Source organism: Cebus imitator, unplaced genomic scaffold, assembly GCF_001604975.1.
Source record: "Cebus imitator isolate Cc_AM_T3 unplaced genomic scaffold, Cebus_imitator-1.0 Scaffold117, whole genome shotgun sequence".
Taxonomy (NCBI): Eukaryota; Metazoa; Chordata; class Mammalia; order Primates; family Cebidae; genus Cebus; species Cebus imitator.
The window spans coordinates 5856020-5867195 of NW_016107432.1; the positions used below are offsets into that span (position 1 = coordinate 5856020).

At 55.8% G+C, this 11176-nt stretch overlaps 1 protein-coding gene across 7 annotated transcripts in view; it reads right to left on the bottom strand.

The window, feature by feature from the left end:
* The window catches only part of SORCS2 (sortilin related VPS10 domain containing receptor 2), a 561689-nt gene that overhangs the window by 218766 nt on the left and 331747 nt on the right, over nt 1–11176 (bottom strand). For all 7 annotated transcript variants that reach the window (XM_017539090.2, XM_017539091.2, XM_017539089.2 and 4 more), the window contains exon 3: nt 4764–4863. In XM_017539090.2, coding sequence (XP_017394579.1) covers nt 4764–4863 — 100 coding nt within the window. The remainder of the gene's footprint in view (nt 1–4763; nt 4864–11176) is intronic.

The window sequence follows — 11176 nt, forward strand, 5'->3', positions numbered from 1 at the left end:
CCATGAGCAGCCTGAGCTGGGTCCCAGGGAACCAGGTAGGTGCAGGTCAGCAGGGCCAGGGCAATGCCCCTGTGCCCGGCACAGCCGCCTGACGAGGCCTCTGCTCCACAGCCAGGCCTGTTCCTCCAACAGACACAGCTCACCGGGGCCACACGTGTGAGGCTTGGTCACCGTGCAGCCAGTTCCCAACCTACACTCTCAGATGGCTCGCCAGGAGGGCCTCCGTGTTTCCCCCTAAGGAGAAGGGGGTGGGGTAACCTGTGGGGCCTCCCTTGGGTCAGGCCCTGATCCGAGCCCTTGACAAGGAACACCGCATTAATTCCATCAGCCTTACAGTGCAGACATGGCTACTACCCCCATTTCATCAATGAGGACGCCGGGACAAGGCCGGTTAACACTCGCTCAAGGGTACAGGGCCAGACTCAGACCCATGCACAGGGCCCTATGCCCCAGCCAGAGAAGCCAGGCGCTCAGCCTCAGGGCAGCCTCTCATCCCAATCCCTGCTGCTTCCTGGTGCCCTGCGTCCACCGCACGCTCAGCCCCACACCGCTACTGCCCTGCCTGCCTCCGAGACAGCAGTGTCTGCAGCGTTAGGAGTTTTGGAAGCAACAAATTCAGGTTCAACGAGGCCCTTGGTGGGCCTGCTGGTGCCTCCAACCTGGGGGATCATGGCCTGGCAGAGACAGGGTCAGTTCTGTGCTGTGGTGAGGAGGTGGGACAGAGGTGAGCACAGGCCCAAACCGGGGCATCCAGAGGCCCAACCCTGCCTGCACCTGTGACTGCTCCTTCTACCTGGGGTCTGGCAGGAATCAGGTCAGTGTGTCAGCAGAAGGGGGAGGGCCCACAGGAGGCCAGTTCCAACTGGGTGGCCATGGGGTGGGCAGGACCCCCAGTCTCCTTCTTCCCAGCCCCAGCCCTGCAGCCCCTCCTCAAAACAGTGGCTGTGTTAGCCTCCCGTGGCTGCTGCAGCAAATCACGACACACTCTGTGGCTTGAAGCAACAGAAATTCATTCCACCCTGGCCATGGTGGGCACAAAGCTAAAGGCAAGCTGTTGGCAGGGCTGGTTACTCCAGACGCTCTGGTGCAAGTCCATTTCCTCGGCTTTTCCAACTTCTTTCTGGAGGTGCTTGCCTTCCTTGGCTTGCTGCCCCATCCTGGCCCCGCCTCAGCCTCGGCTCCGTCTCCCAGCTCTCCCTGCAGCCCTGGCCCTCCTGCCACCCTCCACAAGGACTCTGTCATGACACTGAGCTGAGCCCACCCAGACAACCCAGGAGAAACTTCCAATCACCACATCCTCCCCTTATTCCCATTTGCAAAGTCACTATTGCCATAGAAGCTGACATTCGCAGGTTCCAGGGGTCGGGACCAGGACAACTTTGGAGCTTCTCTTCAGCTGGCAGTAAAAGGCGATTTGGAGTGAGGCTCTGCCAGGCGCTCACCTGTCAAGTCCACCCTCGATCACTGCCGCCTTTACAAGTGAGACGCCTGCAGCTCCCTGATGGCGGGGACCTGGCAGAGCTGGACTGAGGACAGGGACTCCCCAGTGCAGACACCGTCCTCTACACCACCCTGCAAATCCAGTGTCTGCACCCAGGTCAACCCGACGCGGCTACTGGGTGCTTAGCAGCACGCACTGCTGTTTGTGACACTCATTGACTCATTCATTCATCCCGTTCCTTTAAAATCAGCTGAGCCTCTGTGCTGGGCGCCAGGCTACCGTCAGAAACAATCCTGTACTCACAGTGATATTTCTAGGCTAAACATCCAAACTGTCCTGGCTCTGAAATCCAGCCTGTGCCCAGGGATTCCAGTGACGTGTCTCAGAGCTTATCTGCTTTTGAAACTGCAGACGCCTCCCCAAAGCTGCCTGCAGAGGAAGTTCTGCTGAGCGCCCCACATCGGAGTCCCAGCCTTTGGCCTGCACAGAAGGCTCAGTGCAGCCTAGCAGCCCCTCTGCTGGCCCCTGTGCATTCTGTGTATCATCTCCTGGGCCCTCCCAACCACCCGCTTTCCAGGGCAGGAGACTGAGGCTCAGCGGAGGCCACGGCCATGTCCCAGCTTGCTCCGTGCAGAGGCAGCTCTGTCTGACCTCGCGCTGTCTGGGCCAGCCTCCATGTGACACCTTCCCTGACCTCAGGGCCTCAGTCTCTCTTGGTTCCGTTCCCGCCACTGTTGCCCTGCCCTTCACATTTCCAAACACAGATGTGGCCTGTGGGGCTGATCCTGGAGAGACCGTCACATCCCAGGCACCTGTGGACTCTCCTAGCTGGTGACCAGACGGACAGGAGCAGAGTGTCCCCTGCATGGAGAGGAGAAGGGCAGCAGCGGGAAGGCCACCAGGACCGGGTTGGTTGGATGGACAGGAACGTGAGGCTGCGCCAGGAGGTGGAGGGCATGGCCTCCTCCAATGCTGGCTGGAATCTGGGATCCTACAGGGCCCTCAACTCGGTCAGCGCCAGCCCTCAGCCACTTGCCTTTGTCCGGAATTTGAATCACAACAACCCCAGGAAGAAGGGGTGACAGCCAACTGGTAGGCAGCGTCTGCTCCTGCTCCCACAGGGCTCGGGTCTTCTGGCAGGCACAGGCCTCACTGCTGCTGAGCCTGGACAGTGCCTTCCACCCTCAGCTTTGGGCTCGGTGAAGCCGTGTTCAAATCCAGGCCCCTCGCCCCACCAGCTGTGAGAATGGGCAAATCTCACCTCTCTCATCCAATTTTCTGCCCTGGAAAGTGAGATAATAATGCTCCATCTTTGAGCCATTGTGGAATGGAGAGGGATCGGGCGTGTGAGTCCCCAGGGCTGGGGCTGGGAAGAAGCAGGGGCTAGCTCAGGTCAACCTGCCCCTCTTCCCTACGTGCCGAGATGTGGCCTTCCAGCAGGTGCCTCTGTGGTCCCCAAGGCCGCGTCTCCCTCACCTCCCCGCCGCAGCCCTCCCCGCTTTGCATTCCAAGCCTCTCCACCTGGAAGCTCCTACAGCAGAAATCAAGAAGAGAAAACAAACAAACAAACAAAAAAACAGCAAAGCAACCTGCCTTAGGAAGAGAAATGACATTCCATAAAGAAACGCGGAAGAGACCACCAAGGCAGCCCCATGGAGGCTGCACGCACTCAGTCTGCTTCATGGACTGCTGCGGCTAGGCCTGTGGGCTCAGCAGAGGCTGCCAAGCTCCAGTGCGCCCAGTGCCTCCGAGCCCCTGTGAACCTGCACCAGTGCAACCAGTCAGACACTCCAGTACTCTTGGAATATCACCGTGCCGCACAGCACTCCGGCACCCCTGGTGTATCATGGTTCCGCACAACAATCCAGCACCATTGGAGTATCACCATCCCTATGACACACAAGCACCCCTGGAGTATCACCATCCCCACGACACTCTGGCACCCCTGGAGTATCACTGTCCCCCACGACACACGAGCACCCCTGGAGTATCACTGTCCCCCACGACACACGAGCACCCCTGGAGTATAACCGTCCCCACAACACTCCTACACCCCTGGAGTATCACCGTCCCCCATAACACGTCAGCACCCCTGGAGTATCACCATCCCCATGACACGCCAGCACCCCTGGAGTATCACTGTCACCCCTGGAGTATCACCATCTGCACGACACTCCGGCACCCCTGGAGTATCACCGTTCCGCACGACACTCCGGCACCCCTGGAGTATCACTGTCCCCATGACACTCTGGCACCCCTGGAGTATCAGCATCCCCCACGACACTCCGGCACCACCGGAGTATCACTGTCCCCCACGACACTCCGGCACCCATGGAGTATCACCGTCCCCCAGGACAGTCCGGCACCACTGGAGTATCACCATCCCATATGACTCCCTTTCTGGGACGTTCTGTTGGTTCACAGATGTTCTCACAGACTCCAAGCTGCTCAAATCTCTCCTTCAAAGTCACCATTAGAGCCGAGCACAGGGGCCTGTGTGCCCACCTGGTGCCGAGCACCACGCAGGGGCTCTGGGTGCCTGATTCTAGAGCTCATGATTCTCTGTGCAAGATGCGGGTGACATCCCATTTTAAGAAACTGAGGCACAGAGAGGTGAGCTGGGATGTGAACACTGGTCTGTCCAGGTCCCTTTGTGCGACCGTGAACTGTTTGCTGAATGGAGTCAGGTTCGCAGGACAGCTTTGCCCTGGTGCCTCTGCTGACCTTGCTCTGGCTTGGGGGGTGGGCCAGAACACAGACACACATTTGCAGAAGGGGTCTCCTCACGGAACACACAGTGGGTAGCCTTGGAAACACCCCTCTCTCCTATAGCCAGCCAGAGAGCAAAATCAAGAAGTTCCTCCAGACCCAGAAAACAGCAGAGATCTCAGATGAAAATCACAGCCCAATCAAAACCAGATCAACAACTAATTTCCGAAGAACAGGCCTGCTCAGCGCTGCCTTCCGAGGGCTCTCAACCCAAGACAGCTGCGTCTCTCTCTGCTTCCAGGCCCTCAACTCCTGCCTGCTGTGCCCTGATGGATGCGGCCTCCCCCCGGGGGTGGGGGGGGGGAGACAAATGTGCCCCAGGTATGCAGATGGTGCCTTCCTCCAAAGCCTGGCCTCTGGTTTAAAGCACAGAAGGGTGTCAGATGGCAGTGGGAGGAGTGGCAGAGAGAGCTGAAAGGGAAGCATCTCACTCCGGCCGGCCCACAGCGGGAGCCTGCAGGCAGGGCAGCAGCTTCCTTGCTTTGCAGAGTGAGTGGCGCAAGGCCAGAGCCAGAGCTTCAGCCAGCGCGGCGGCCGCCCCGGCAGCACCTACCTTCCGTTTATTGGTCGGGCAGATGTAGAAGTTGTCAATGACGGTGGTGACGCCAGGCTGCAGGGTGAGCTTGGTGTAGGACGTCCCGAAATCTGACGACCTGGGGGAACAAGGGGACAGCTGTCAGTCATGTTCCCTCCGGGTCCAGCCCCTGTCCTGTGCCCGTGCAGGCAGAGTGCCCCAGACACCCTGAGTGCAGTCCTGGGCACTCTGCCTGGGGGCAGTGCATCACCACAAGGCAGGAGAGGAGACTGGGCTTTCTCAGGGACACTGAGGACGCGCGCAGGTGTGGAGCTCAGCTCCAGAGCTAGGATTCAAAGTCAGGTCCTTCTGACTCCAAATCCCAGCCAGCCACTCCTCCCCGATGCCACCTATGTGCCGGGCACCTCTAGGTCACCATATGCATCTCACAGATGACCAGAGGCGCCTCCGAGGGGATGGTTCCCTGCCTGGAATCACATAGCTAATAAGTGGCCCACTCAGGACTTGACGCTGGCCCGTCTGATTTCAGGCTGATGGTCTGTGTGCAGGCAGGACACTCACCAGCTGTGCTGAGGCGTCCCTGTGCCTGCCTGCTTGCCTCTTTCCCTCTCTGGACTCTGAGCTCCTCCAGGGAGCCCCATCTTCCACCCTGGCCACCACCTGCAGCACAGGATGGTAGGGGACCACAGGCAGGTGCCGGAGCTCGGGTGGCTGCTGGAAATCAGACCCCTAGCACTGTGCCCGCCCGGGAGCAGCGTCTGCTGGGTTCGTGCTGGGAGATGGGGCTGTTCGTTCAGTACCGCCTGGGGCAAGGCCCTGCTGGCCACATGAGAATCTGGGGGTACACTGAGCTTTAAAGCACCTTGGCTCCCCAGCAAGAAGAGGGAAAGAAGCCACAAAGGCAACCTCATATCTGCTGTTTGGAAGCTGTCCGTGCATCAGGACATGAAATTAATTCTCCATTGAAGATTAAGGTCCCAGAGAGAGACCCTAAAACCAACACCTCTCATCATCACCTGTTAAAATATGCTGGGATTGCAGAATACACCTGAGTGTGCCGGAGAGGATCACAGAAGGGCTTGGGGAGGCATTTCCCATCTCACCCCTGCTCTATCAATGCAGAGTCCAGACACGGACCCAAGGCGGGGAGAACAGAGACAGAATACGTGGCTGTGGGGCTCCTGCCATGGGCACTGTGCCTCGAGGGGCTTCCCCGTGTCTGATCACTGCTGAGACACACTGGGGGAAGCTGAGTTCAGGGACTGGGGGCAACTCCCCAGCTCGGGCGAGGAGGGTTTGGGCAGGAACCAGGAGCTTCCGTGTTTCTGTGTCAGACCCCAGCACCTGGCTCCAAGCCCGGCCTGCGCTGACTTGCTGTGTGGCCTGACTGCAAGGTCAATGTTCTCAGACTCACCCAGTTTGTCCCGTGGGGGCCGAGGGGACAGGCCTGGAGCTGCTTTAGTATAAACACCCCACGCCACGGGGAGCTGTCTAATGCCCTCCTAGAACATATCCTTGGTGGTTTCTACATGGAGGTAATTCCTTCCTAAATCTTCAAGTGAAACTGACGCTCCAGGAAAATGGCCTGTTTATCATCTCTGGGCATGGTGGCCATGTGGCCACAGGTCCCCAGAATTTGTGTCCCTCACAGGCCTCGGGGTCACAAGGTTCCTCCTAGGCCAGGACAAAGAGCAGACCCCCAACCCCCAGCCCACCAATTCCCAGGGGCCAGCTCTTCCCCAGGATAGCAGGGGCCTGAGGACCCGTCTGGCCTCTGTCTGCCCCTGGCCTCCCCAGGGAGGACTGGGCTGGAGCGAACAAAGAAGCCCAGTGGAGGTGTAATTAGGGCGCACTTACTCTCAAACCTCAGAGAATTGATTTTCTTTGGGAAGGACGCAGAGAGAGGCCCATTAGCAGAGGATCGATCTGATCCAGAGACCCAGAAAATTCCAGGGCCCTTGCAGAAACAAATGACTGTGTTTACGAGCTTGACGCAGGGGAAGCCTCCCCTTCCTTCCCCAGCCCACTGAGCCATCTCCAAGACCTGTCCATCGATTCTGCCTCCCAAATACCTCTCAATCCTCCCTTCCCTTCACTCCCGGCACTGCTCGCCTTAGCCCAGGCTCCAGCCGGCATCAGTCCTGCTCCCCCACCTGGGACAGAGGAACCTGCTCACACCTGCAAGCTGCAGAGCTCCTGCCAGGCGTGGCCTGCAGCAGGGAGCCCGTGAGCAAGGGCCCTGCTCTCGGAGCGTCTCTTCTAGGAGGGGAGATGGGGTGAGACAAATGGACGATAAAGCAGCAAAAATATGGCAGCATCAAATGTGATGAGGGTGGGAAGGACAATCCACAGTGTGGGGCTGCGGGTGGGGAGGGAGGGGCGGGGGGCCGCTGGGTTGTGGAGTGGTAGAAAGGCCCTTCTGACAAGGTGATGTTTGCACAAAGCCCAGAAGGAAGGAGAGAGGTTGTGCCTGGCTGGGAAAGGCATTTGGATGGGGTTGAGAAGTGTTCTCCAAATTCCTGTGCACCCAGAACCTGTGAGTACCGCCTAATTTGGAAACAGAATCTCTGCAGATACAATCAGTTATGATGAGGCTATGCTGGATGAGGTGGGCCCTGAGTCCTGTATGACTGGTGTCATAAGAATTTGGAAATTGGGACACACACACACACACACACGGCCGCACAAAGACAAAGGCAGAGAGTGGGGTGACTCAGCTGCAGGCCAAAGGCACGAAGGATCCCGGCAGCCACTGGACGCTGGGAGAGAGGCAGGGAGCACAGGCTTCCTCAGAGCCCCCAAAAAACCACTCTCAGACTTCTGACCCCGAGAGAGAGATCACCACGGTGGTACTTTGTGATGGCAGCTGTGTTCCAGGTACAAGGGCCCTGAGGACAGGGAAGGCAGGTCCATTTACAGCACAGTCCTGGCTGGGCACAGTGGCTCATGCCTGTCATCTTAGCAGTTCGGGAGGCCGAGGTGGGCAGATCACTTGAGGTCAGGAGTTCAAGACCAGCCTGGCCAACATGGTGAAACCATGTATTTTCTCTACTAAAAATACAAAAAATAGCTGGGCATAGTGGCAGGTGTCTGTAATCCCAGCTACTCAGGAGGCTGAGGCATGAGAATCACTTGAACCCGGGAGGTGGAGGTTGCAGTGAGCCAAGATCGCACCACTCCAGCCTGGGTGACAGAGCGAGATTCCATCTCAAAAAAAAAAAATAAATAAATACCAGCTGCAGGAGCCTAGGAAGCCCTTTGCCCTGCAGACAATGCAAACCCAGTTTCTCAGATATCTATGACTCCCAAGTCCAGCTCCTGCTAGATACTAGGGACACTGGTTGGTCCATTCACCCATTCATTCCCTCTATATTTAACTTTTTATGATTTAAGGCCCACACTACGAGCCTAGGAATCCAAATTCATTCCCTCATTCATATTCCTTCATATGACGTGTGCCTATGGAGTACCTGCTCCGTGTCCCATCACTACACAGAGGGTGGAATCCATGGGCAGCACGGATACTCTCTCCTGCTCTCATAGGGGTGACAGGCTGGCTGCTATTGCAGGGAGGGAGGAGAGAGAAAGGGAGAGAGAGAGAGAGACAGAGAGCACAAGCAATCAGACACTGCAGCAGAGAGCAGCAATGGCAACAGGCATGTCCAGAGCCCTGGGGGACACCAGGGGGAACATGAAACCGAGGGCGTCCGGGCACCATCCTCGGCCCCCCAGCCTGCCCCAGGTCTAATCCATCACCGACCAGATAACTTTTACATCTAAAGCTTTTAAATTCCATCCCTGCATCTTCCTGCCCGCCTTAGTCTGGGTCCCTTCCTCTCCCGTCCATGCACAAGGAGCTTCTGGCAGGAAGGCCCCAGGCTGAGAGGCGGGGCGCTAACACTGGTGGGCTGACTTCACAGCAGGGGGCAGGGAGGGGGCTGTGAGGTGTCTGTGGCTGCTGGAACAAAGGCCCACAGACTCAGCAGCTTAAAACCAGCCGCATTCATTATCTACAGTTCTGTAGGGCAGGAGTCTGCAGGGGGTCTTATGAAGGTGTGGGCACTGCCTGGAAGCTCCAGGGGATGACCCACGCCCTGCCTCTCCCGCCTGCTAGCGACCTCCTGCAGTCTGAGGCCTAAGGCCCCTTCCCCCACTGCGGAATCTGTCACTCTACTCTGCTTCCCATCACAGCGCCAACTGCCATGGTCCCATGTCCCTCTGGCTCCCTCCTTGTGATTACAAAGACCCACAAGGATAATCCAGGATAATCCCAAGATCCTTAATATAACCCATCTGCAAGGTCCCCTCTGCCAAGTAAGGTAGCACAGTCACAGCTCCCCGGGATTCGCACGCGGACGTCTGTGGGAGGCGTTGATCTGCCGAACACAAGTGTGCATTTGAGCCGGGTCCAAAGTGTGTGTGGGAGCCGGCTCAGAAGCAGTGTCCCCACATGGGCTTTGAGAGATAACAGGGCGGCCGGAGGTGGGTGCAGCGGGTGGTTCCCAGGGCCACAGAGAGGGCTGGACCCGTGCTGTTGGGCGGGACCCACAGGACCTTCCAGCACTAGAAATGTGAATTCATTCAAATCGAGATGCCCTCGGACTGCAAAATATACACTGAGTTCAAAGACTTAGCATTAAAAAGAATGTAAAATATTTCTTTATAATGTGGATATTGATTACATGTTGACATAATCTTTTGGCTATATTGAGTTAATTAAAATCTGTGATTAAAATTAATTTTACCTGTTCTTTATTTTAACCCATAGGCTTTATTTCTTAAAGCACTTTTAGGTTCACAGCAAATGGAGTAGAAATGAGAGTTCCCATACACCTTCTGCCCTGTTGAGACAGAATGCTTGTTCTTAGGTACTGCAAGGAAAAAATAACATTCAGACAATAAGTTTTCTCAGCAAGGCAATTTTACCTTCTGCCAAAGGGGTGCTTCTATTAGCCGTCTTGCCACAAGAGTGCAATGAACAAAGGAAAGGCAGGTGTATTTATTCTCTACGCACTGGGTCCTTACTGCTGTGTCTGATCTCTGTTGGTTGGAGCCAGACTTCACAATCTAAACTTAACTAGACTGGCTAACAACTTAAAACTTTTCTAAATAGGTAAAGGCAATGTAGAACAAAGGAAAAGAGGAAGTCCAAATAAGGAAGGGGCACAGGCTGCAAGCTGGGACATGCCTGTGAGCACATCCAGCACAAATATCTTGGTTAAAGTACAAGGACACGGAATGTACTATGTGCCTGTGAGCATGACCGGCAGCTACATAACCAAGATACTTGTTCTAAGTCCTTTTGTAAGCAACTTCCTCTTTCTTGTTTGTTACCTATTTAGAAAAGTTTTAAGTTGTTAGCCAATCAAGTTTTACTTTAGATTGTGAAGGCTAGCTCCAACTCACAGAGCTCAGACACAGCAGTAAAGACTCAATGCATAAAGAATAAATATGCTTGACTTTCCTTTGTTCACTGTACGCTCCTGGCAAGACAGCTGACAAGGAGTACCCTTTCTGCAGAAAGTAAAATTGCCTTGCTGAAAAAACTTTTTGTCTGAATGCTACTTTTCCTTACAGTACCTAAAAACAAGCATTCTGTCTCTAACAAGTCCCAGCCCATACAGCAACCCCACCTGTACACCACCCCCACCATCAGTGCCCCCAACTGAGAGACTCGCTTGTTACAATCAGTGAGGCCACCCTGACATATCATTACCACAAGAGTGCAGAGTTCATGTCAGGGCCAGCCCTGGGGGTTGTGTACTCTACAAGTCTGGGCACATGTAGAATGACAGGCATCCCCCACTGCCCCAAGAATCCTCTGTTCTCCCTCGATTCATCCCCCCACCCCCTACCTCCTGGCAACCACCAATCCTTTTACCATTGCTATAGTTATGCCTTTTCCAGAATGTAACCCGTTTGGAATCCTAGCATTCACAACCTTTTCATATTGGTTCCTTTCACTGAGTGATAGGCATTTAAGGTCCTTCCATGCTTTTCCATGTTACCTGCTTCTTTTCACTTTTTTTTTTTGAGACAGAGTCTCTCTCTGTTGCCCAGGCTGGAGTGCAGTGGCATGATCTCCGCTCACTGTAACCTCTGCCTCCTGGGTTCAAACAATTCCCTGCCTCCACCTCCTGAGTAGCTGAGATTATGGGCACATGCCACCATGCCGGGCTAATTTTTGAATTTTTAGTAGAGATGGGGTTTCACCATCTTGGCCAGGCTGGTTTTGAACTCCTGACCAGGTGACTGAGGAGGGGGCAGGTGACTGAGGTGGGGACAGGTGAGTGAGGAGGGGACAGGTGAGTGAGGAGGGGGCAGGTGACTGATGAGGGGACAGGTGACTGAGGTGGGGACAGGTAAGTGAGGAGGGGGCAGGTGAGTGAGGAGGGGACAGGTGACTGAGGAGGGGACAGGTGACTGGGGAG